The 23105-nt window shown below is 40.8% G+C and overlaps 4 protein-coding genes across 10 annotated transcripts in view; 2 read left to right on the top strand and 2 right to left on the bottom strand.

Moving 5' to 3' along the window:
* The first annotated feature begins 350 nt into the window (after window positions 1–350).
* clxn (calaxin) lies at window positions 351–2664 on the top strand. The gene is made up of 6 exons (XM_008421821.1): window positions 351–514; window positions 653–811; window positions 1131–1235; window positions 1839–1990; window positions 2147–2251; window positions 2337–2664. Exons 1-6 carry the CDS (start codon window positions 439–441, stop codon window positions 2382–2384), a joined length of 645 nt encoding a protein of 214 aa, XP_008420043.1. The 5' UTR covers window positions 351–438; the 3' UTR covers window positions 2385–2664.
* rbm48 (RNA binding motif protein 48) lies at window positions 2402–4519 on the bottom strand. Its single transcript, XM_008421822.2, has 5 exons — window positions 4357–4519; window positions 3571–3761; window positions 3323–3468; window positions 2666–3222; window positions 2402–2591 (listed from the first exon to the last, which is right to left on the bottom strand). The coding sequence occupies exons 1-5, from the start codon at window positions 4501–4503 to the stop codon at window positions 2529–2531; spliced, it is 1104 nt and encodes a 367-aa protein (XP_008420044.1). The 5' UTR covers window positions 4504–4519; the 3' UTR covers window positions 2402–2528.
* A 95-nt stretch (window positions 4520–4614) lies between these two features.
* pex1 (peroxisomal biogenesis factor 1) lies at window positions 4615–14919 on the top strand. 2 transcript variants are annotated; one of them, XM_017307499.1, is made up of 25 exons: window positions 4615–4841; window positions 5789–5935; window positions 6099–6182; window positions 6456–6570; window positions 6689–6766; window positions 6857–7362; window positions 8284–8403; window positions 8521–8644; window positions 8821–8927; window positions 9032–9117; window positions 9195–9327; window positions 10006–10102; window positions 10186–10356; window positions 10429–10583; window positions 10679–10865; window positions 10974–11140; window positions 11363–11497; window positions 11595–11659; window positions 11766–11908; window positions 12558–12661; window positions 12819–12995; window positions 13134–13376; window positions 13949–14113; window positions 14314–14444; window positions 14681–14919. In XM_017307499.1, the coding sequence occupies exons 1-25, from the start codon at window positions 4734–4736 to the stop codon at window positions 14754–14756; spliced, it is 3624 nt and encodes a 1207-aa protein (XP_017162988.1). In that variant the 5' UTR covers window positions 4615–4733; the 3' UTR covers window positions 14757–14919. The 2 variants fall into 2 exon arrangements, with proteins under 2 accessions (XP_017162988.1, XP_008420042.1); XM_008421820.2 differs by having other exon boundaries at window positions 6689–7362.
* A 2745-nt stretch (window positions 14920–17664) lies between these two features.
* The window catches only part of elmo1 (engulfment and cell motility 1 (ced-12 homolog, C. elegans)), a 98700-nt gene continuing 93259 nt past the window's right edge, over window positions 17665–23105 (bottom strand). For all 6 annotated transcript variants that reach the window (XM_008421812.2, XM_008421816.2, XM_008421815.2 and 3 more), the window contains 3 exons: window positions 22199–22281; window positions 20114–20191; window positions 17665–18991 (listed from right to left, as the gene is read on the bottom strand). In XM_008421812.2, coding sequence (XP_008420034.1) covers window positions 18791–18991; window positions 20114–20191; window positions 22199–22281 — 362 coding nt within the window. In that variant the 3' untranslated portion in view covers window positions 17665–18790. The remainder of the gene's footprint in view (window positions 18992–20113; window positions 20192–22198; window positions 22282–23105) is intronic.

Below are 23105 nucleotides of genomic sequence, written 5' to 3'. Positions count from 1 at the left end.
TATTCCTCCCTCTCTCATTCCTCCCTCCCTGGCACCTCCAGACCCGGGCCCCCATGGGCACCCATGGGGCCCGGGCCATGGGGCAGCCGCCCCCCGAGTCCCCCCCCTATAGCTCCGCGCCTGTTCTACAAAGCATGGATCTGGGGGTATTTATTTGGGTGTACCCCACGTAAGCTGTGTCGTGTTTTTTTTTTTTTTTTTTTAAATTGTATGAACAAACAAAACAAAAAAAACAAACATGTATTTTCACTACAAATCACAACTATACTGTAAACACACCACACTGCTATGCTAAAGGCTTTTAAATTGCAGTCCCGAAACGCGAGCTACCGTTCCTCGCTGTTGCCATGGATACGCACAGTCAACAACCCTTCTTCCTCCCTAAACCAATACAGTTCTCGCTAAGCGGAGTCAAACCAACCAAGAAGCTGTTCAAAAATGATGGAAATGACGGCTAAGAGCAAAAAGGTGCTACATGCCCAGGTTGAAGCACTCTCGAGAAAAGTCGAACATTGTGAGTTTTAACCTGCCTCTGTTTTCTTCTTTCGTCTGCTCAGATTTGGCTAACATTTCCCTAACAATCACAAAGTTAAAACTGTCAAAACGTCACAATAGTATATGAAATGATGTATTTGTTTTGGGGTTTTTTTAGTCAATAAAACAGAGCTCGAGAGTCTGATCCTGATGTTTAACAGTCTTATGGCGGAGCAGGTCAGCCGAGGGCGACCAGCAAATGGCCTGAAAAGAGGGAAGTTTCGAGGCTTACTGCAGGGCACGTTTGAGATGACCAATGCCGTAATGATGGACGGAGGTACTGATGCTTTTGGCAGGATTCATTATAATGGAACATGGATAAATATCTGATTTTCTAGGCTTATTTTTCTTGAATTCAACATTTAGAAAACTTCAACATGTCTTTGATAATAAACATATTGAATATGTGCAAAAATCCTTTCTTTTTTAGTTAAACATTAGATATTTTCTTGCCTTTACAAGTGCTGACGTTCCCCTTACCCCCACCTTTTTGCTTCTGATAGAAACTAACGTTTTAATAGACTTGTTAACAATCCCATGACATTTTTTTTAACATCTTAGGTTTGCAGCTTTGTAACAGTTTTTCTGTTCGGAAGTTTTCAGAAGTTTTGACAAAGATGGCCACGGTGTCATTATTCTGGAGGAGTGGATCAGAGGACTTGCTGTTTTTCTTCGTGGGACTATTGAAGAAAAAATAATGCGCAAGTTCTCAGCTCTGTGTTCTTAAGCTCATCTTCCATGCACTTTATGGAAGTCCAAAAATGCCACTAGTCAAGAAACAAAATCCTTATTTACCGATATTGCCATTAATCTGACCTGGAAACATTTTTTTTAAATGAATAGTAAACTTAATTTGACACCTCAATGGTTTTACATTAATTTAGCATAATTAGGAATTTTTAGAATTTTATCCTTCAGAAAGCAGAAAAAGTCTGACAAATCAAATCTTTTTTCCATGGATCTTTCATTTTTTCAAACTAAACCATACTTGGAAAAATAATAGAAGCAAATTCCAGATGTCTTTAGGTTTGAAGACTACTAAAGAACCCTGAACTTTAAGATCCCATTTAAAATTATTCATGGTACATTGGAACACATGATTTTTAGCATGACTTCCAGTTTGAATATGACATTATTACAATATGTATTTATGCCTACATTAGACATGAAAATAATTAGGACTAAAATCTAAAAGTGTTTAGAATTAAAATTAAATTCGGACATTTTCTAAAAACTGTGGCACTTTTGCCTCTCCACATTTTTCCAGCTGTTAACCTTTTCTTTTTTTTGTTGGCATTAATCAGACACCTTTCGAGTGTACGACTTAAATAATGACAAGTTCATCTCCAAAGACGAGATTTTTCACATGCTGAAGCACAGCTTCATCAAGTGGCCAAGTGAGGAGGATCCAGACGAAGGAATTAAAGATGTGGTTGAGATCACAATGAAGAAGATGGTGAGGAGATCACTGTTCAAATATAGTGGTTTGTTTGGAACTCTAATCTTTTTCATCAAGGCTGGAGATGAGGTTTTGGTCTGATCGTCTCAGAAAAAAAAAAAAAAAATGTCGATTTGTAGTTGATTTACCGGTTGCGTCCTTCCACCCTTTTAGGACCTGGATCACGACGGCCTGCTGTCTTTTGATGACTTTCAAAAATCAGTACTAGATGAGAACCTTTTCCTTCAGGCATTTGGACCCTGTCTCCCTGATAACACGGTAATTTCACAAATTACAGGACTCAAAGTTTACATTTCTGTCATTGTTCTTAATCCCATAAACTGTTTTTTTTTTCTTTTTTCAGGTCATTACGAAGTTTGAGCAGCTTGCGTTTCAGGAACCAGAGCAATGAAACAATTCATATCAGTGTAAACTTTCAGCTGTGTCTTTAATAAAAATCGTAGTATCTGCTTGCAACACATAAATACACATAAATAAATGCAATCTGAAAAGAGAGACATCCAACTTCCAAAGCAGTGGTGGACATCGGTCCGGTTTATATCCGGCGACGTGGTTTTGCTTTTTTCTCAGCTGTTTTGAGGTCTGGAACTGATCCCACCTAAGAATTAGACAGACATACAATGTAACACAATATTTGTTATGTAAAAATAAAAATAATCACTGAATAATTACCTGCATCATTGTGCTCCTGATTAGGCTGACGGTTGTGTTTAATGACTCATCTTCCATGTCCAGTTTTGCCGGTTCCGGTAGTTTAGGTCCAATCAGCGACTCGTTTTCTCCAGAAATGTTTGCAGCAGGCTCTCCAGATTCTTCTACTTTGCGCTTTCTGCTCTCCAAGTTAGTGATCCTTGGAATAAATCTGACTCCAGAACCAGGATTTGGACCCTGTCTGCCCTCCGTGCCTTGCTCCCTGTTAGAGGTTATTGGGTTGGAGCTCAAACTTTCCGCTTGCTGCTGTTCTACGTTAAAGAAGGCATTATGCAAAGTCCCCATTTTATCCTCTGTTGGCACAAGTCCGCGGTGACTTTTTTGTCTGAATGAACAATGTTCTTGAGGTGGTAATGGCAGCAGAGGAAACTCTGAATAGTGGCTCAGGCTTAAAGCCTCTCCTGTATCTTCATTTCTAGATGTTACATCACAACTGGTGGGAATTTTGTCTGATGAGGTTGGTGCTTCTGATGATACCGGACTCTCTTGTGTTGCTTCTGTCTTTTCTCTTTGTTTTGCTTTAGAATAAGAAAGAAAAAAAAAAAGTCAAACATTAAAATATTTTAAATCATATCTTTAAATCTACAGATTAAAATATATTTATTGATGTCATCACACCTCTACTCCGAGCTGCTCTCGCAATATAACTTCTTCTGTCTTGCAACTTCAGCCTGGTGTCCTCCACCGTCTCGTACTCTGGGACATAGCACACATGCAGCACTCCACCGTAGAAACTCTTCTCATCCATGTTGCGTTTTGCTGCCCTGAAACCAGACAATTTAAACAAAAATAAATAAATCATTCAGTGGGTGTACTTTACTTTATTGCTGAAACCCTATGACCAAAGTAATTCATACACAGCGTACCTGGCGCTTGTTAGTTTCTGAAACTTGACGAGGTAGACCTCAGTGAATTCCTCGGCTGGATACTCGTCCAGGGGTCGGTACTCCTCCACGGAGCCATACAGCGCACACAGCTGGATCAGCTCCGTCATTACGCCGATGGCTGGAACCCCTTGAACCATCAGGTAACGGGACTCTAGATTTATGGTGTACACCTGATGAAAGACAACAAATGTGCGCAGATTGGTAGTTCGAAGGGTCTTTTAAAAGAATAAGTCCTGGTTTAACAAATGTTACTGCCGTTAAGGTGAGTCCATCTGCGGTTTTTGTTTAGGAAATAACATTTTGAGACTTTTTGTGTGGCGTCGCTGGAGCAATTGCTGCCAGCTACTTTGCTGTACTGTACTCTCTTTGTTCCAGTTTTCTGTAGAACACATTGTCTACTGATTCTGGGTTTGGCTGTGACTCTCCTTCCTGGAAAATCCGATTGACAGAGGTATTTCTACCGTTAACTTTGTGTATTCTCTTTGTTTATATTTCACAAAAAAAATATTCTATATAACTGGATATAGCATTGATCCATTTGTCTTGCAATGCACCACCGAATATCATTTGTTGCAAACTGGCACGAGTGAATTGTTTGCATTATTTGAACACGACACTAAGCTCGGGTAGATTCATAATAAAACCCAAATGTATCACGCTAAAACTGTGGAAATATGTCATTTGTATGATGTTTGTGGTTGAGCAAAGTCTCGCTTAGCGTTTTATGTAAATTAGGGTACACTTTCATTTTCAAACTAAATTTACCTTAACTGCTTTGGCTTTTCTCCCTTCTCGGTATTTTGGTCGAGAAATGCACACTCTTTGCTGTTCGTGATGTTTGTAGACTTCTGGGACGCTCCAACAATCCGATCTACTGTTGACAGGTGCCGCCATGTTTGTGAGAAAATGCATTTCCGGTCGACGCTCTTCAAAATAAATGCCAGACGTTGTTCTGAACGTTACTGCTTCAATTGAAGACGCGTTCCAAACGTCTTATTTTGAAAGAAACATCGAGTCTCGGTTACTTTGGTCTGGTTTGCCGTTGGCAGAGGACATCGATCGATTCAGGAGTTGTTGCATTTCCAACAGCAGCGGAGCAGCCTTTTTGGAGTTCTCAGAGCTACTTTGGCAATGTGATAAGAATGTTTAGTAGACAGGGCATTCAACCTATAAGAGTTGTTTTTAACAACGCTAAAAACTGCTTCCTTCACCTCCCGTCGAAGATGATATCGCACCTTTCATTACAGGAGGTAGGTTAGCCTAGCGAGACCTACTCTGCAGTGTGTTGTCAGAGTTGCAATAAGTTCCTTAGTTGATGCTTGTTGTTTTATTTATGTGTCTTTTTCTGCTTTATTTAATGCGGTCGTGTATTATTTTTTTATTTCTGCATGTATGCTTATTTATTTACTAGAATACAGGACAAAAGCTGCCTCATGTCAGTGTTTTCAAAATCTGGAGTAGGATTGATACCTTTTTATAGACAAGAATCTCTAACCTTCATTAAAAATATATACTTCAGATATATAAGTGAAAACACTTACATATATTTTCCTCAAATAGAAATTTGAAAAATGTGACTTGGATTTATATTCAGCCCCATTTACTCCGGATCTCCTAAGTAAAAGCCACCGTAAAAATGCATCCTAAAAAGTAGGAAAATTAACATTGCACCGTCTGAACACATCATCCTCATTGTGGAATATAGAGAGCCAGATAACCATGGAGTGGAGATGCAATTTGGGGTTGCATGCTCTCCATTCAGTCTAATGAGAATAAACAGCAAAAATATCAATTTCTAGATATCTTAGATAAAGCTTATGGAGACCATGCTGAAACATTTTAGTTATCTCTACCAACTCTTAATTATTTTTTAATATTATTTCTTGATAAATTAAACAGACATGACATTAGATAAATACTTATTTCTTTATTTTCATTAGTATAGCATACAGCTATAAATTAGCTGCCCTCATTTTTTACTGTACACCTGGTTAATAAACTCAGTCCAGACATGTAATTGCACAAGAAAAAAAAAAAAAAAGAATCCGCTGTATTTTTTGTGATTTCTTTCTTTCTTTTTTTTTTTTTTGGTTTTCCTGAAGCTTTGATCCCATCTTTCTCTACAGCTGAGGCGCAGACACACAAGCGCACAAGCATAGTTTGAATCGTCATTGTTAGTTGCTGGGTCTGTTTTCAGAACCAGACCTTGGAGCTGTCCTGGGACAATGCACCTCCAGTGTTCCTCAGCTGGACCCAAAACAGGGCGTCCTCCGACCCACACAGCAACGACGTTGAGCTGTGTTGGCAAATGGGAGAGAAGCTGGGCTTGAAAGAAGGAGAACGAGTAAAACCTTTTATCCTTGATTTGTTGTTTCGCTTTTACAGTGTCACACACACATACACAAAGAATACAACCCAAAAAACCTAAGTCCATTATTGCCTCAAAGTGTGGTCAGATCGATTGTTTTATTGACGTTGTTGTTTGTTTTCTTTTTGTTTTTTTTCAGGGTTTTCTGAAACCGTGTCATCAAGTCTCATCTTTAACTCGGGTGTGTGTGGAGCCTTTGTCGTCTGATGACTGGGAGATCTTGGTGAGTGATGGAAATATTGTATGCATGGTTGAAAAAGCACCAAAATGGCTAAAGTACATTGCAAAAATATTCACACCTTTGTAACAGTTTCACCTTTCACTCACGTCAAATCCCAAAAAGTGTGCCGGTCTACTTTTTGTTGAACTACTTTGAAGTGGTATTAAAATATTTGTTGGCCTCCGTACATGAAGCTTTTATTTTTCTCCAGTGTCATACGTTACTCTTTTGATCTAAAGCCACATGCTGCCCTATTATTTGTTTCTCATCTCGCAGGAACTTCACAATTCTGCAATGGAACAGAAGCTTCTGGATCAGATCAGAGTGGTTTTCCAGCATGGCGTGTTTCCTGTTTGGGTGGACAGTCATACAGTAATCTACATTATAATAAGTCTGTGTTAATTTGATCTTTTTATTTCCTTTTTTTTTTTTTTTTTATCGCTGAGGTCAGATTATGTCCGAGTTAAATATTCACAAGCGCGCTGTCACCTGTTTTTAATTCAACGCAGCTTCCGTCTGCCCGCTTGTCCCCTACGGTCGATTGGAGCAGTTCACAGAGCTCGTGGTGTCTCAGAAGATCCGCACTGGTATGAGCAAAATCAGCGATGCTCTCAGGAGAGTCAACCTTGATGAGCAATCTCACTTCCAGCCAGACTCGACTCTGTCTTCCTCATCAGAGCCATCGCCAGATGTCACGTCACACCCTGGTCTCAGCCAGCAGTGGGGAGGCATCGCTGACCTGAGAAGCCTGATCCATCATATAATTCGGGGCCCTTACGATCACGCTCCTGTGCCCAACATCCCCGTTGTCTTTCCCGACTCTGTCTACAGAGTGTGCGGTGCACCTCCGGACCGTCTTTGTACCATAAGTCAGATCGCTGCTGGTGTTATTCACATTTTTCCTTGGAGTCCTAGTCTGAGCACAACAATTAGAGGAGGTCAGTGTGTAGTGACGTATGGCCGCCTTTTCAAGGTGTCGTCCCCTAAGAAAGCAAAAGACAAAACCAAGCAGGCCTTGGAGAAAAGGAAGAATGAGGGAGGGAGCAAAGATAGAGGCGTGAAAGGAGGGAAGGAGACAAAGGAGGCAAAGGAGGAAGAAGAGGCCACAGTAGTCAGGGTTGTGTGCCACGATGCTGGGATGCTGGAGAGAGGTCACAGCAAGATCCACTGTGGAAAAGTATGGGTGAGGAAAATAAACATTAATCCAAACTAATTTCTGGGATTTTTTTAAAAATTATATTTCTCTAATTCTGCAATAAAACCCAGGTTTTATTTGATTTTTAAAAACATTTTTGCATTCTAATAACAAACCTTAATGTGTATTCTTGATGTTTTATGTGATGGAGCTGCACAAAGTGAAGCATAGTTATGAAGTGGAAGTAGAGCTGAGTGATTGTTTCCAAAAATGCGTTGCAAATGAAATTCTGAAAAGTGTGTCTTGTTATACTGCCAGTGTTACATATTGTGCAGTAGAATCGGCTTCTGTTGCTATTACACCTGCAAGCGTTTGGGGGTTTGTCTCTGCCTATTTTTCTTTGCAAAATGTCTCAAGCTCGGCAAGACCCCGAAGATCAATTTTCATTTCTTCCAACAAATTCCTAATTGAATTTGCGGCTTCACTACGAATAATTTTCCTGACAATAGATTTTCCCACCTGCGCTGTGGATCTTTCCTTGGTCCTCCACGAATACAGCAAAACTCTTGGATGCCTTTGTGTCGTACATTCCTTGCAAGATTTCCACAGAGCAGCTGTATTTCTATCCATGACATTTGCTTGCACAAACGTAAGCCACACTTTTCAGATTTATTTTCATGAAAATGTGCAGATCCATCCACTGTCCTTCGCTTATCAACTTGTAAGGGCTGCAAAGTCTATCTCCTCTCTCTGGCCACAATCTTTAAAAAAAGAAAAAAAGTATTATTTTTGTTATACTTTGAAAATATTCACTACTTTGTAGTTGTCTATCCCTTATAATCCCAGTTACAATGGGAATACATTGATTTGAAATTTGTAGCTGTAATGTATCTAAAGGAGAAAAAAATAATGGAGATATAAATTCTTATGTAAGACCACGTCTGTGTCCTTCCGTTTCATTTCTCTCAGATCCCAGAGCCTCTGGCCAGCAAGTTGAACATCCTGCCACATTCATCAGTGAGAATTAAACCCGTGAAATCAGTCACCAAAGTAGCCTCCAGCATCCGCCTACAGCCTCTAATACCTCTGGTAGGCGCTGGGGCGTTCGTGTGCCACCGCGCAACTGCAATTTGTACAAATCTGATGTAACGCCTAGATATACATCTGCGTAATGCTGCGATACGTCTTTTTTTTTTTTTTGCTTAGCCTGAGGACGACGATGACGAAGCGATCCAGACAACTTTCCTCGACTGGCTTCACTCAAAGAGTCACGAACCTTTGGCGTGTCTGACTCCTCGCTCCGGCACCGTCCTCCTACATGGAAACGACGGTGATTCATTCCTTTCACTTCTGCTACAAGCTTAAGAAGTGCGATTACAAAAAAAAAAAAAACTCCGCCTGTTAGGATTGCTGTTAAGAAAAATCAAATTATGAGACTAAAAATCTATATTTTCCCTCAGCTGCAATAGAAATGTATATTTCCCCCCCCCCCCCCCCTTCTTATAGCAAAGCTGGAGTTATCTTTGACAGTGCTGAAACCCAAACCAGACAACGATCCGCCGGACCAGCTGTTTCTGTTAGCACCCACCGTTCTCCAGAAGGAAAACATACAGGTTTAAGCTTTGGAAACAGTTCCGCACCCAAAACACTTTTTTTAAATTTTTTATGCCAGTGCCTGTGAGAAATATTGACATTAATGAGATGTTGCTACTTCCAGGTGGACAGACAGACGATAGCGGAACCTGCTCCAAAAGCTGAACCCGAAGCTCCTGAGACAGAGCTCCCCTCCTTACAGTTATTTGGGTAAGATCTTGGAGGAATTGTACAGTCACCCTTTTCAGATTTAATATGCTTCCACTTGCTGCGTTTTCACCCTCCAGCGGGATTGATGATCTTATTAAGACCGGGTTTGAGTTTATTTCCCATGCCCTGCTGGGTAGTCCCCTCTCAAGGGAACTTTGTACCTCCGGAGAGGGACTCAAGGGAGGAGCACTGCTCATCACTGGTGCTAAGGTAAATCTTTACTATCCAAAATCCAAAAATATGCAAAAATATTCATTCCCCCTAATTGTTTTCACATTACAACCACAATGTATGTTTTCCTTTTCTTTTTTTTTTGCGGTTCACCCAAACTAAATGGCTTGTAATTGTTATGTTGAATGAAATGACAGAGTTTTGTTTAGAGACTCTTCATATTCCATTTTATTTATGGTTTCGGTTGTGTGTCTGTGTTTTTTTTTTTGTTTTGTTTTATTTATTGTTTCCAGTTGTTGTGTTTTATTTAGGATTTTTAAAATATAGAGATTAGTTTGGTTTTTTTTAAACAAAATTAAAGTTTATTGGTCTTTCAGAGGGTGAACTTGCACTATTTTGCCATTATCATTATATCACTTGACATCGGTATCAAAACAACAATATCATCGCTTATCGCAATTATTTCCCTTGATAAATTTTCGGTCTGGAAAAATGTGCTTTCGTGACGAGCCTGGTTAAGTGGATTTTGATCTGGTCTTTGACTGGACCATTTCAACACATTCCTCACAGCGTGTTGCTGCCACCACCCTGTGGACGGTGGCAACTGATTAATATGCAAAATAATGGATTTCAAATGATCAAAATGTAATGTTAGCTGAATACTGTATATTTAATCAAGTGAATCGCTTCAGGTTCTTCCCTCACTTCCTCTCACAGGGCAGCGGGAAGAGCTCTTTGGCCCGAGCCCTTTGCAGGAAAAGCAGAGAGGATTTGGATGCACATGTGGAGGTGTTGGACTGCAAAAAGCTCCAAGGTCAAGAAACATTCCTTTAACACGCGAATGGATGAGAGGACGAGCAGAACCTTTATGTTTTTTTTTGTTTTTTTTACTTTTAGGTAAAAGGGCAGACACTGTGAAGCAGATCCTACAGGACATGTTCGAACAGGCAGAGTGGGGACAGCCCTCCGTGGTCCTGCTTGACGACCTGGATCATTTGACCCGAGCAGCCACGTCACCGGAACACGAGCAAGGCCCTGAGGCGCTCCTGCAGCAGCACATTGCACAAAGTAAGTTAAGAAACTCACTCATGCAACATAAGGTTTGGGTATGTAAGCTAAGCTGCAGGTTTGTGGCTGCAGGTGTGTGTGACGTGGTCGACGAGGCGGTGCTCCACTCCAGCTTGGTGTGTCTGATTGTCACCAGTCAGAGCGAACGCTCTCTCCACCCTTCTCTCACAGAGATCCAGGGGTCCCACCTCATCCAGGGATTTGTGAACATCCAGCCTCCAGCCCAAGTCGGTGCCCGGCATCCACACCCACACACTGAAAAGAACCCCCCAGCCCCCCAAAAAAATTCTATCGGTATTAAAAACGATGTGTTGCTTTGCAGGCGCAGAGAGCTGCCATCCTGCACCGTCTGATCCTGAGGAAGCCTTTCCTCTCTGAGGAGAGCTTGAAAGATCTGGACCTGGAGGCCGTTGCCATGAAGACCGAGGGATACACAGCCCAGGATCTCACTGTGCTGCTGGAGCGCGCCGTCCATGCTAACAAAATGCACGGAGGACACAGCAGTCAAGGTGCGCAAAGTTCTTTAGCTTTGAAATTCTTTATTAAGACTAATTGACCTCATTATGCACCTATTTTATCTGTTCGGCTTAGCCTGATTTTTACCCATCATTCCTCAGGTGTCTGTCTTTCATGGAGGGATTTTGCGCACGCTCTCAGTGGGTTCACGCCTCCATCGCAGTGGGGCGTGGACCTTCACACGCCGGGTGGAGTCGGACTGGAAAGAGTGGGAGGGCTGCAAGAAGTGCGAGATCAGCTGATGGACACCATCTTGCTCCCTGCTAAGGTCAGCACACTGCTGCTCCCTTTCTGTCTCATTCAGGATTTCATCATGCTTCTAATCTACTGATATCGTCTGAGTGCAAAGATCTGCAGACGCACGGCGGTATTACTGTGGTTTCAGAGTGACCACCTTTTCTGTTTTTGCATTTTAGTTTTCATCATAGATCAACAGAAAAAGCAACATATATATATACAAAAGCTGATGTTGTTCTTTGGTGCCTTGCAGTATCCAATCCTCTTCTCCAACCTTCCCATCCGGCACTGCTCTGGAATCCTGCTGTATGGAGCTCCAGGTACCGGCAAGACTCTTCTGACCAGAGCCGTGGCCAAAGACAGCGGGATGAACTTCATCAGCATCAAGGTAGCTCGGACTTTGGTTCTCATCGTCTGCGGGACTTCAGTCTTGTGTTTGAGGAAAGCAGGATCTCGTGTATTGAGATAAACCTTCACTTCTGCAGGGACCTGAACTCCTGAGTAAATACATTGGAGCCAGTGAGCAGGGAGTTCGTGACGTCTTCCTGAGGTGAACTTCACTTTTTTCTTTTTTTTGAGTTTTGACAATACTTCGAAGTCCTCCTAATGATTGTAAATGTTCCCGCTGGTTTTCTCGCCTTCCGTTTCCGTTCCAGGGCACAAGCTGCCAAACCCTGCATCCTGTTCTTCGATGAGTTTGACTCTCTGGCGCCAAGGAGAGGCCACGACAGCACAGGAGTAACCGACCGTGTGGTCAACCAGCTGCTCACCGAGCTGGACGGTGTGGAGGGGCTGCAGGGTAGGCCCTGAGCGTCACTGCAACTTTAACCCTTAAAGCTGTTATGATACTGCGTCTGCTTGGAAATATGGCCCTGTTCCTAATCCTAAAAATATTGACAGCAGCAGTTGCTTATTGAAGATTATTGCTGGTGTCTTTCTTCCTTGACATTGTGCCAGGGACCATCAAACAGATAAAACTGCTGTTAGAGATGATCAGACTTCCTAATGATTGGCTGATAAAGCATTTTTGAGAAGGCAGTAGATTTTTATTACACTTGGGTTTTAATTTTTGTTTATTAAACCAATTCATAGAGTAAAATTTCATATTTGACTCGGTAGGGAGCAATACAGAAAAAATAATTGTTTTCCTATATTTGGTAATATGTATAACCTTATATTAGCAATTGTGTATAATATCCATGCATTGAATTACAATTAAGATTGAATTGCACCATGGGTAATTGCATTAAATGATTGGATCGGCTTGTTATGAACTGTACTGATCACAACTGAGTTTACTTTTTATAAAGTATCTCAAAATGACATGTTTAGTAATTATATTATATATTCTAACTATAACTAAGCTGGACTGCACTGGTTTTTTTAAAAATTCTTACACATGGGTTTTTAATTTTTGACATAATCTTGTATTCTGCTGTCGTGCGTAGGGGTTTATGTGCTCGCAGCCACCAGTCGTCCAGATCTAATAGACCCCGCCCTTCTGAGACCGGGACGACTGGACAAGAGTCTCTACTGCCCCCCTCCAGACCAGGTGTGCAGATTTAAAAATCAGTCATCTGCTTCATTCATGCTTATAAATCAACATCACTGCACTAGTGATTACACAGCATGACCCACGTTGCATTGCTTGCTGCTTTTTTTTTTACCCGGCTGTTAAAAGCTTATCTCCTTTTGCCTCTTGTTTCCAGGAGGCTCGTGTTGAGATCCTGAAGGCTCTAAGTTCTGGCCTTTCTCTGGCTCCAGATGTTGACCTGCAACAGCTGGCAGCAGTAACGCAGCAGTTCACCGGGGCGGACCTAAAGGCCCTGCTCTACAACGCACAGCTGGAGGCCGTTCACAGCGGCTCGGGCGTCAGCACGTCAAACGTACGCCCGTTCTCGATGTGCATGCGGTTCTACGTTCTTTTGGGACCGATGAAACAAGAGGCAGAGTGTTGGGAGATTCTTTCAGCGCCTTGTGTTTATGCGCTCGGAAGCCTTACACTTGTCTGTGTGGCCCATCAGGAGCTGACCTCCGCCTCAGACACCGACATGAGCCTGTCCTCCATGATCTTCCCGAACACCAGCAGCGGCTCGGACGACTCTGTTGGAGAGGGGGAGCAGAGCTTGGCGCTGGACCAGTCGTTGGTTCTTGTCGAGCCCGCGGAGCTTCACACCGAACACGAGGAGCACCGCAGTAACGTCTGGAGGTTTTACTTCGGAAGTTCCTTTGAGTCGGAGACTGGAAACTCACCGGTTTCAAAACAGGTGAGCTCCAGCTGCGTCATCTAAGAGCCGGTTTCCACATGTCTCACTTCAGGTATTGTCACAGTTAATAAATTGGATGTGTAAGTGAAAGTACTCCATGTTTCCACATGTTATTGGGATTTTAAAAGGATGCATTGGTTTTGATTTTCTTTTTTTTTTTTTCACAAAAATGTGAAAAAAACTAACGAAAATAGCTGGAATATTTTCACTCGCCTTTAAAATTTCCACTTTGTGTCTTTCTGTGACATAACACTCACTAAAGTTTAGATGTTTTAATGTGACGTATTTATCAAACTCGTAATAGATCCACGTACTTCTGCAAGGTGTTGTGGGTGCTTCATCTGAGCAGCGTTTTCGAACCTGTTTGTAAAGAAAGTCGACCAAATCTGAAGGAAAAGTTTTTAGAGGTAGCCTCTAGATGTCACTGCATCGTCTCCCTGGACCTCTAACCTTTCTTCACTGTTGCCTCTCTATTAATAATGACCACAAATTCGTTTAATCTTGGCCCAGGACTTAGGTTGCTATAAAATGGAGCAAATAAAGTCTCAGCTTAACATCTGTGTGTTTAACAGGAGTCCCTGTGCGCCTCTGGACCCAACTCCAGAGACCCGGTCAGCGGACTCGCTCCAGTTTACATGCCCTCCATCCAGACCGGATACAAAGAGCTCGGCCCAGAGCAGCTGGAGCGGCTGCAGCAGGACATCAAAAACATCAAGAACAGCTACAGGAAAGGAAACGTATGTAAAAACGTGCATTAAACCCCCTGTAAATGCTGTTGTTTCCAGCAGTCATCAGCTATTCTCACCAATCTTTTGACTTCAGATGAATTACTTTGCGTTTATTTCAGCATCGGTTTCCAACGCCACACTCATCTACTCGTTTCTAATAGAAGCGACATCAGATTGTGAAGCTTGCTCCTGTGTTTCTTTCTGTATAGGATGAGTTTGTGTGGACGCGTCCAGCCTCCAGCCAGCCAGGACTCCTGCTGTCTCAGGCTCACATTAGTTCTGCCTTAGCTGTGACCAGACCGTCTCTCAGCCCGGCCGACTGGGGCAAGTACACCAAACTGTGAGTACTGGGAAACCAGAGGAGACTCTCGAATCACTGCAGTGATGTCTTTAAATAGATCTAGTTTTTTCAGGCGCTTCAGGAGTTCTGACGACGGAGCAATATAAATAAAGTTTATGATTGCTCGTTGTAGCTGTGAAGAAATTGAGCACATAATCACAGTTTAACTCTAATGAAATGTTTGCACTTGCATTATTTTCAATTTTTCCTCACCTAAACTCTGTTTCCGTCTTTAGGTATGAAAGTTTTGGGGGTTCGAACGACAAATCGCCTCCCACGTTTACTCCAGGACAGCGTGTCACGTTAGCCTGATGGCAAGCATTCGTCTTAAACGTTTGGTTTATAGATTCTTTGTACATTTTGTGTACCGATGTGGTGAAATAAAAGATTTAAAATGTAATTATTGCACATATGTAAATTTTCAGATCTTGTGAGATTCTAAAATGTAATTAATTAAAATGTGATTGAAATGATTGTGCACGTCTGATCCCCATTATTTAGTGTGCAGGTTTTGTATGAAGGTTTTGTTTTGAATTTTATTTGACTATTTTCCATGTCTGAATTGGTATAGAAAAAGAAAATGGAGTATGTAATAATGCTCGACCTTTGTGACGTTTCTCATCTTCGGTTCTAAAACAAACAAAAGAAAAACCACACATACACATTGTACCTTTTAATAAGAATTACATAAATAGTTCCAAATGAATATTTTGTTCTTAAATGTTCTGAAAGTACAGAAAAAATAAAATTTTTAATCTGGTGTAGGACCTTTTTTATTTTTTTGGTTCCATACAATATATAGATGAAATGTGCTCAATTTATAATCCAAAATGTAGCTTTTGTGAATTAAAATGAAGGAAATCAGCTGAGGTGGTTTGGGCATCTAATCAGGATGCGTCCAATGGGAAGTTTTCCAGGTAAGTCACGCTGGAAGGAGAAGAACTCACTGGAGGGATTATACATCCCTACTATTCCTGATCCACTGGGATGAGTTTAATCATGTTGCCAGGGAGGATGGATGTCAGAAATTCCCTCTTGGACCTGCTACGTCTGCTGCTTATGGATGGCTGGACAAAAATCTGATAAAACTGAATAGTAATGTATGAACTATTTTGACAATAAAAAACAACTTGTGTATTTTTGTGGCCTCACTAAGTAGACGAGTAGCCTAACTGGCAGGAGTTAGTCTGGGGGAAAAAACACAAGTAGAATCATTAATGTCTTCAAAAAAACTGTCTACCAGCTGGCTTGTAGAAAGTCAGCATACTTTAATGTTTAATAGACAAACTTACCTGTTTAGGTAGGATGAATATGGATAAGATAAAGCAGAAATAGCTGTAGCTCTTTTTAAGGTTATGCTGGTATAAAAATTCCTTAATACCCAATTTTAAAGGGAACATCTAAAACCTGCAGGTCAGTGGTATCTGAAAACTAGAAATTTGAAAACACTATATCAAAGTCGGGCTTTTGCATCATAATCCTGATTAAATTGTGTCACGTTTCACTCAGACACAGTCTAATGCAACAACAATCAACCAAATTATCAAAGCAATATCAGGCTTTATGTTCCAAATACATAAACATACTTAAAAGTGACTGGTCTGTCACAAAACGCACCAATCAGATGAGAGATTTTTTTTTTTACGAGTCCAGCTTTTGGCATTATTCTGCTGCTTCTGCCCATTTGTTACACTTCTGCAACTCTTTTGACGTTGACTTCAAATTCTTCTGCAATTTTCACTAAAAACATTCATTTTACAGCATTCACACTGCATTTTCACAGGAAATGCAAATGTTTCTAGTTATTTTAAGATTTACGAATATAGTCTATTCTGAAATGAAATCCTGACTCAATCATATTAGCGAGGAAATAAAAAAAGGCTCTAAGTTTTGTAAGTTTAAATTATTTTTTGCTGAAAATATGAGCTTCTTCTGGAGAAAGGCTTCAAATTTTACTTGACTTCATTTTTCCTAATTTATTTTTCCTATTACTGTCAACCTACACCAATAAGCACTTGCAGGTTCTGCAAATATAAAAATAGCAGGAGGAACATGGTTTTAGGTCGCCGTGGTCTCGCTTCAGTCCCACACATCAAGGGAGGACAGCAGAAACGGTCCAGTGGGAGTCTCCATCTCCTTAATCAATGTCTCAAGCACCTGCTATGAGACAAAGTCGCGTATGCACAAAGAGCACTGTAAACATACAGAAATGAGTCAGTTTATCTTTTAAATTCCCTCAGATGTCTTTAGGTCTCAGGTGTATTAAGGGAACATACTCATTTCCCACCAGAAAAAGGGCCTTTCTTGCATTAGTACTTCCTCCTCCTCATCAATCATCCCAAATGATTCATGAACTGCTGTCTTTCAAACATAGAAACTTCAAGGGAATTTCACCAGAATTTGCTCCAGACTAGCAGAAAGCACAGCACTTTTTTTTTTCTTCCCGGATATGTTCCCATTACTCTGTACCAAAATAGATCAAAACTGTTTTGATCAAACAGAAGAGGGTGGTTTAGTGACCCACAGGGAATCAGGCTCTCTTGGTACTTTTTAGTCAAATCCCACCAAAGAAAAATACAACAGCTAGCAAAGATGACGGTTGATATTGATTCATTGACACTGGAGATCTTGGAAGTGTCGTCAGCTACCGTATGATTTTTTTTTTGTCTAGCTTGCAATTGATTGTGAAAAGCTGGAGGTTTGATGATGGACAACGGTGACAATCAGTGATTGAAGGTGAAGTGAGTTTAAGATATCCTTAAAGTGTCAAAGTAAAGATTGCAACTAGCTGCAACATCATGGCAGCCCGACCTATTTTCCGACTAGCAATTATTTGGCCACTTGGGGACCTCTCAGACGTTATGTCATCATTAGGTATGCCAAAAGAAAACGGGGTGACGACGTCATGGCAAAAAGTTACTTATTCCATCCCTTCACTGTAAAACACTGGGAATTTTCCAGCCTGTGTTGCAATAGGGACAACTAAAATAAGTTCATGAACTCTGATGTGTTTAAATTAAGCTTATTTAAACATACTGTGTGCTAAACTTGCCAATAAATTAAGAGAAGACAGAGAGTTTTTTTGTAATATTTTTTAATGTAAACAGCAGTTTTAGGGGCTTTGAAAAAAAATTCTAATGAAGATAAGAAGGCATTAAATAGGAAGGACAAAAATATATAAATCATACTAGGAATAAAAATGATGCTTCCTTTTTTTTCCCCCTTAAATTAAAAAAATACATAAATTCTCAACTTTGTGGCCTTCATTAGTCTGAAAAATACACAGAGAGAAATGAAAAAGTCAAATTCCCTTTACTTAAACACCCACAACCAGGCTGTTCACAATTTGAAAAATTACTAAATGATGACCACATTACACATGACAAAACAAAACAAAACAAAAGCTCCGATATTGCTTAGGAATGTTGTCGTTTACAGCAGTCTTCAAAATAAAAACAGAAAAAAAAAAGACTCAAATTAGGAAAAAAAATGAGAGTATGTCGTCTAACGACATACAGATGTCTGATGGCACTGCCACTGTGTACGTTATGAGTAACGAGCAGCTGTGGTTTTCAATAACATCAACGTGTGTATAAAAAAATACTGTGGTAAAGTGGTTGGATTTTGAGAATCACCTTATTTGAACAGTCTTCAGAGCGTGTTAAGTGAGACTGGGGCAAGACAAAGAAGTATTTTAATGAACTGTGGGGTCCGCTGGGCGAGATCCAGCCTGCTGCAAAACATTTAGCTGCCACAAAGTAAGTGGAAATGTGACAAAATATAAATACTTCTGACAAGGTGACACAAAAATCCCCTCCATTTACAAAATTGTCATCCTGATCTCTGCAATCTTTGTCCCTCACAAGAAAACCCTGAGGAAAAAAAAAACAAACAAACAAAAAAAACCAGAACAAAACAAAAACCTAAAAAAAAACAACAAAGGAGGTGAAGAGAATGAAATGTCAACGCATTTGTCTACAGAAGCAAGAAGACAGCATGAAGCTGGGCAGAAAGGAAGAAAAAAAGAAAGTTTGGAAACATCAGGTCACAGGAGGAAAGCGATGGCGGCGATGTGGAGACGCAACAAACAAACGCTCCCTGGCTGATGACTCTGCACTGACTCCCTCGGTTCATCAAGTGGAAATATTAACATCAATATTTACTATTTTTCCTCTTATAAAGCTCTGACAAGAAACAAGAGCTCACCATTATCACTCACTTTTTCTTTATGCTTCTTCCAGTATTTGAGAAAAGAGGGGGTTGGTTGGTCCAGTGAATACAGACGGTGCAGACTGGGTTTTTTGGGGGCAGGGGTCAGGCTTTTCGGGGGGAGGGGGGGTGCAGGTCTAGTTACAGTCGTAAACAAAGTCATAGTTGCTAGGTTCTTTGGGAATCGGGGGAGGCGCCTCAGGAATCTGGATGTTTTCTAGATCCAACAGGCGAAGCTTCATCTCCATGGAGAGCAGGGTGTCCATGTCTGTTTTGGTGTAGTCACTGGTCATCTCCTTCCCCAGGAGAGCGTTCAGACCGTCCGTCCATACGCAGTACTGCAGAGAGACGGGCCGAACCAAAGCATCGCATTGAAATTAATCCAAGGAACAAAGATGATGTCTGTAAAATACATTTCAGTTCAACAGTGCTGCGCTGAAAAACCTCATTACAACAGACTACGGTTCACGTTTCCTGCAGTTTAGACTTGATGACACAATCAGACTTCTCCACTGTTCTAAAATCAACTTCTCTCCTGTCGACAAACAGATGCTGCATCGAGGCAAATGCCATACAGTGACGTAAAAAACTCTTTGCCCCAAACTGATTTCCTCTATTTTTGCTTTTCTTTTTTTTCTCCAACCCTCTAAAATGTTTCAGATCTAAGACAAATTTTAATATTAGACATCTCCCTTGTTGAATCATGAAACAACTGCTGTGAAACGCAGTAGTGGAGTTCAGTGTCGCTCCGCCGCGGCCTAATTACTGAGAAACCTCTAGAATTGGGAAATCGGCCATAGACGACCTGCTGGCAGCCATGAAGAAAATCCCTTTCCAAGGATTTGGACCTGATTTTCATCAATTCTTCTCTCTACCAGAAAATCCTCCAGGAGGATTTCTGGTGACCTTTGGGACATTTGTGTTTGCAGCAGGCCAATGATCTAAAGGACACCTGCAGGCTTATTGCCGAATAGCTCAAAAAAAAAAAAAAAAAAAATCATGAAGGTTTTGTAGTGGTCCAGTCAAAGTTTGGACCTAAATCCAATGGAAATTCTGAGATGTGACCTTAAGCAGACTGATCACACTGGAAAACTCTCCAAATTTAAGGTGTGACAAAAAAAAAAAAGCAAACAAATTTGAAAATGTACAAATATATATTTTTTTCATAGTAATATTGTACATGCAATTCAACTTCAGTGTTTACATTCACTTCAAATTACTTTTATACTCAAAACTGTTTTTAAAAATGCTTGAACTCAAACAGAAAGGCAGAGGTAGGACCTAAACAAACCAGTGCCTCAAGTATCGTACGTCCGTTATCACTTAAACACTTGAATATCAACTAAATATGACACTCGGCGAATTTATATTTAGAAACCCGCCTGTCCTCGTCTTCATCAAACATGCTTTATTCTGTCTGACGCAGCCAACAGCCACCAAGTCGACCTCTGCCGACTTACCTCATGCTTGTCAGGAGCGATGAAGTTCAAGTACTCATCCGACTCGTAGAGGACAGAGAAAGCCAGCTCCAACACCTCCTGCAGAGAGGACGGGGCAGAAAGCAGACGAGGATGAGCGCTGGGGAAACTGTGCAAAAACGGCACCGGAGTCGTCAACAGGAATGGAATACGCGAGGAAGAGAGGAAAACGAAACGGTAGGTGGGGAGTCGTAGCACAAATCTGTGAATTTAGGAGGGCAATGGGAAAACTATGTGACAGGATTTCTAGCATAGCAACAAATATTACAGATTAAAAGTAATATTTTGTGGGTGATGTGCAGCAAATATGCTGAACTGTTGTGATCCTGCTACCCTTCAGAAACCATTAACTATCTTTGTCCATGGAGCAAGGCAATATGTGTTATTATGGAAGCCTCACAGATGGGGGTATACAGAGGACATGTCTGAACTGGTATGCAAAAAACAATTTCCAATACGCAATATCACATCAGACTGTCAGAAAATGCTGCAGGAAAAAAAAAAAAATCAGCGGCTTGTTTTTAGCATCCAAATGAGTAAAAGAATTTGAAATACAAAGGGCCAGCTAGAAAAATATGAGATTTGTCTATATTACAGACTCTGCTGTGTCTGAAGACACCAGGATTTCAAAACTCAGAGGAACGCGACATGCAGCGTGGACTAGAGCAGGAATCCAATACCAATTTCACCTGGATACTCTGAGTCTGGATTCAGGCAGCAGATAATTAAACATTTAGTCTGGGGCTGCAGCCCAGCCGCACTTTCTGGGCAGATAATAAATAATGCAGCTTCAGTTCATTTGTTTCAGAGGGAAAAACGCTCTGCTTTTTGAGCGAGAGAATAAATGCTCTGTCCGTTTAATAGTCACTGTCCCAAGCAGGTGTGTTTTATTAACAATGGGGGTTTAGGCTCAATAGCTCTAAAGAACTGTAAAAACAAAAAAAAGCTGTATTACTGCATTTGCAGTAATACAGCTCTTTATTAGCACTTGTCTCTTTATAAGCACTTAACGAACCACGGTGGAAGAGATATTTAGCCAATGGATGAAATGATAAGAAGTCGGCAACCCATAGAGCTGTACTGCTAGCGCTGCTGAAAATAAAGCCATGCAGGCTAGTCTGGGGAAAAGTACATCACATTTTCCTTTTTTAGTCAGAAAGACATTAAAACGTCTAAAATCTGACATTTTATTTGAGTCACATCATTATACACAGTGCCTCGCAAAAGTATTCACGCTCCTTGACGTTTTTCCACATTTATCATCATCGTAACTGATGTATTTGACTTGGTTTTTAAAGGATAGAACACAAAGATGAACATAATTGTGAAGTGGAAGGAAAACGTGCACAACTTTTTGGTTAAAATAAAAGTCTGAAAAGTGCAGAATTAACAGGGATATAACGGGCGGAAAGCTCCAGAGGAGGCTGCTTTCTTTGTCTACAGTACAAGACGTAACATAAGGGAGTCCTGTGGGTGGGGGACGAAGGTCTGCAGGGGCAAATTACTGAATGATGTGTACATGGATGGAGACGAGACGGAGCTTTCATTCTGGTTAAAGCTCCAGAGTGAATGCTCATGTTACTGACATATTAGAACAGGAATGGGGGAAAAAAAATTGACTGATTTCAGTCAACAACAAATTATTTAGTCATTTATGTGAACAAAATGCTGCTGATGAATGCGTTTGCCTCTGCGAAAGCCACTGAGATGTAAGTTATTGTGTTATTTCCAAAAGCAGAATTTATGTAACTGACATAATGTTATGCAACCTCTCTCTCTCTCTCTCTCTCTCTCTCTCTCTCTCTCTCTCTCTCTCTCTCTCACACACACACACACACACACACACNCAAAAGCAGAATTTATGTAACTGACATAATGTTATGCAACCTCTCTCTCTCTCTCTCTCTCTCTCTCTCTCTCTCTCTCTCTCTCTCACACACACACACACACACACACACACGCACACGAATGCATGCACGCACACACACCCATGCTTTCTTAGCTGGATACACACCCACCCAGGCACTTGCATGTGTTCACATGCACACGCAAACACTCAACACACACCTTGTTTTGCTTGAGGGCTCCTTTTTCCTTCATGTGAGGACAGTCTTTGCCAGTGATAACAGCTTTGATATCAGCTACAGGCACTGCAGAGAGGACAGATGACAGTTAACAACAACAACAACACACACACAACTCTGCCCTCCCAGATGGCTGCTTGGTTAATTCAAGCAATTAAAATCCAAGTAAAAACTAAGTAAAATAAGAAAAGGGTATTCAATCTGCACTGACAGTTAAGGGGGAAATGATTCATACTCCTGGAAGAAGGAAACATAAACTTATTATGTTTCAGCCGAGAACCTTGTTGCTGATGGGGGAAATGAGACCGACATCTCCCAAACGGCAAGAGGACAACGTAGAAGGGATACTATTTCCCAGCACAGCCGGGATGTTGAAAATCTTTCTCAACAAGCCACAAAAAAATCTTTATTGGGCAAAATATCAATCGGGCCCTTTTTATACCTGCTGACCAGCTGCTTGTATGTTTCTACAGACAATTTGCCAATTTATCTCTGACACTTCAAATCAGTAACATTACTTCCAGTTCGAAGAAACATATTGATCAAATTAAAAGATTTCTTCAAACCCAAGTATGGCATTTTTAGCTTAAATCTACTGTGGATATGTATTTAATGCTCAATAAATATTTGTAGCAAAAATTCTTAAAAACAAACAATTAAAGTTGTACCATATATTGGAAAAAAATAATCACAGTGAAAAAAACTAAACCAGAAAATGCAGCTTCTACTTTATTCTGACCTCTCAATGTTTAAATAGTTTTATCTTTTACAGGATATAAAACTGTTAATGGTAATTATTATTGTTGTCCTTATCCAATACTTGAAGTTTCAAATTAGCCATTTTCACATGAATTGTTAGCTGTACCTGCAGCCTGCTGTGTTTTATGTAA

Source organism: Poecilia reticulata, linkage group LG11 (assembly GCF_000633615.1).
Source record: "Poecilia reticulata strain Guanapo linkage group LG11, Guppy_female_1.0+MT, whole genome shotgun sequence".
NCBI classification, from domain to species: Eukaryota; Metazoa; Chordata; class Actinopteri; order Cyprinodontiformes; family Poeciliidae; genus Poecilia; species Poecilia reticulata.
The sequence above is the reverse complement of the archived record's forward strand: the minus strand, read 5'-3'. Positions and strand labels throughout refer to the sequence as shown.

What these genes read in the sequence shown, in the direction of transcription:
- clxn (XM_008421821.1), top strand. Translation starts at nt 439, where the DNA reads ATGATGGAAATGACGGCTAAGAGCAAAAAGGTGCTACATGCCCAGGTT. An exon ending in CTCGAGAAAAGTCGAACATT is followed by an intron (nt 515 to 652) that starts GTGAGTTTTAAC and finishes GGGTTTTTTTAG; the next exon opens with TCAATAAAACAGAGCTCGAG. An exon ending in CCTGTCTCCCTGATAACACG is followed by an intron (nt 2,252 to 2,336) that starts GTAATTTCACAA and finishes TTCTTTTTTCAG; the next exon opens with GTCATTACGAAGTTTGAGCA.
- rbm48 (XM_008421822.2), bottom strand. Translation starts at nt 4,503, where the DNA reads ATGCATTTTCTCACAAACATGGCGGCACCTGTCAACAGTAGATCGGAT. An exon ending in GAAAAGCCAAAGCAGTTAAG is followed by an intron (nt 3,762 to 4,356) that starts GTAAATTTAGTT and finishes GTCTTTCATCAG; the next exon opens with GTGTACACCATAAATCTAGA. An exon ending in GAGAGCAGCTCGGAGTAGAG is followed by an intron (nt 3,223 to 3,322) that starts GTGTGATGACAT and finishes CTTATTCTAAAG; the next exon opens with CAAAACAAAGAGAAAAGACA.
- pex1 (XM_008421820.2), top strand. Translation starts at nt 4,734, where the DNA reads ATGTTTAGTAGACAGGGCATTCAACCTATAAGAGTTGTTTTTAACAAC. An exon ending in TCCAGAAGGAAAACATACAG is followed by an intron (nt 8,928 to 9,031) that starts GTTTAAGCTTTG and finishes TGCTACTTCCAG; the next exon opens with GTGGACAGACAGACGATAGC. An exon ending in CCCTCCTTACAGTTATTTGG is followed by an intron (nt 9,118 to 9,194) that starts GTAAGATCTTGG and finishes TTCACCCTCCAG; the next exon opens with CGGGATTGATGATCTTATTA.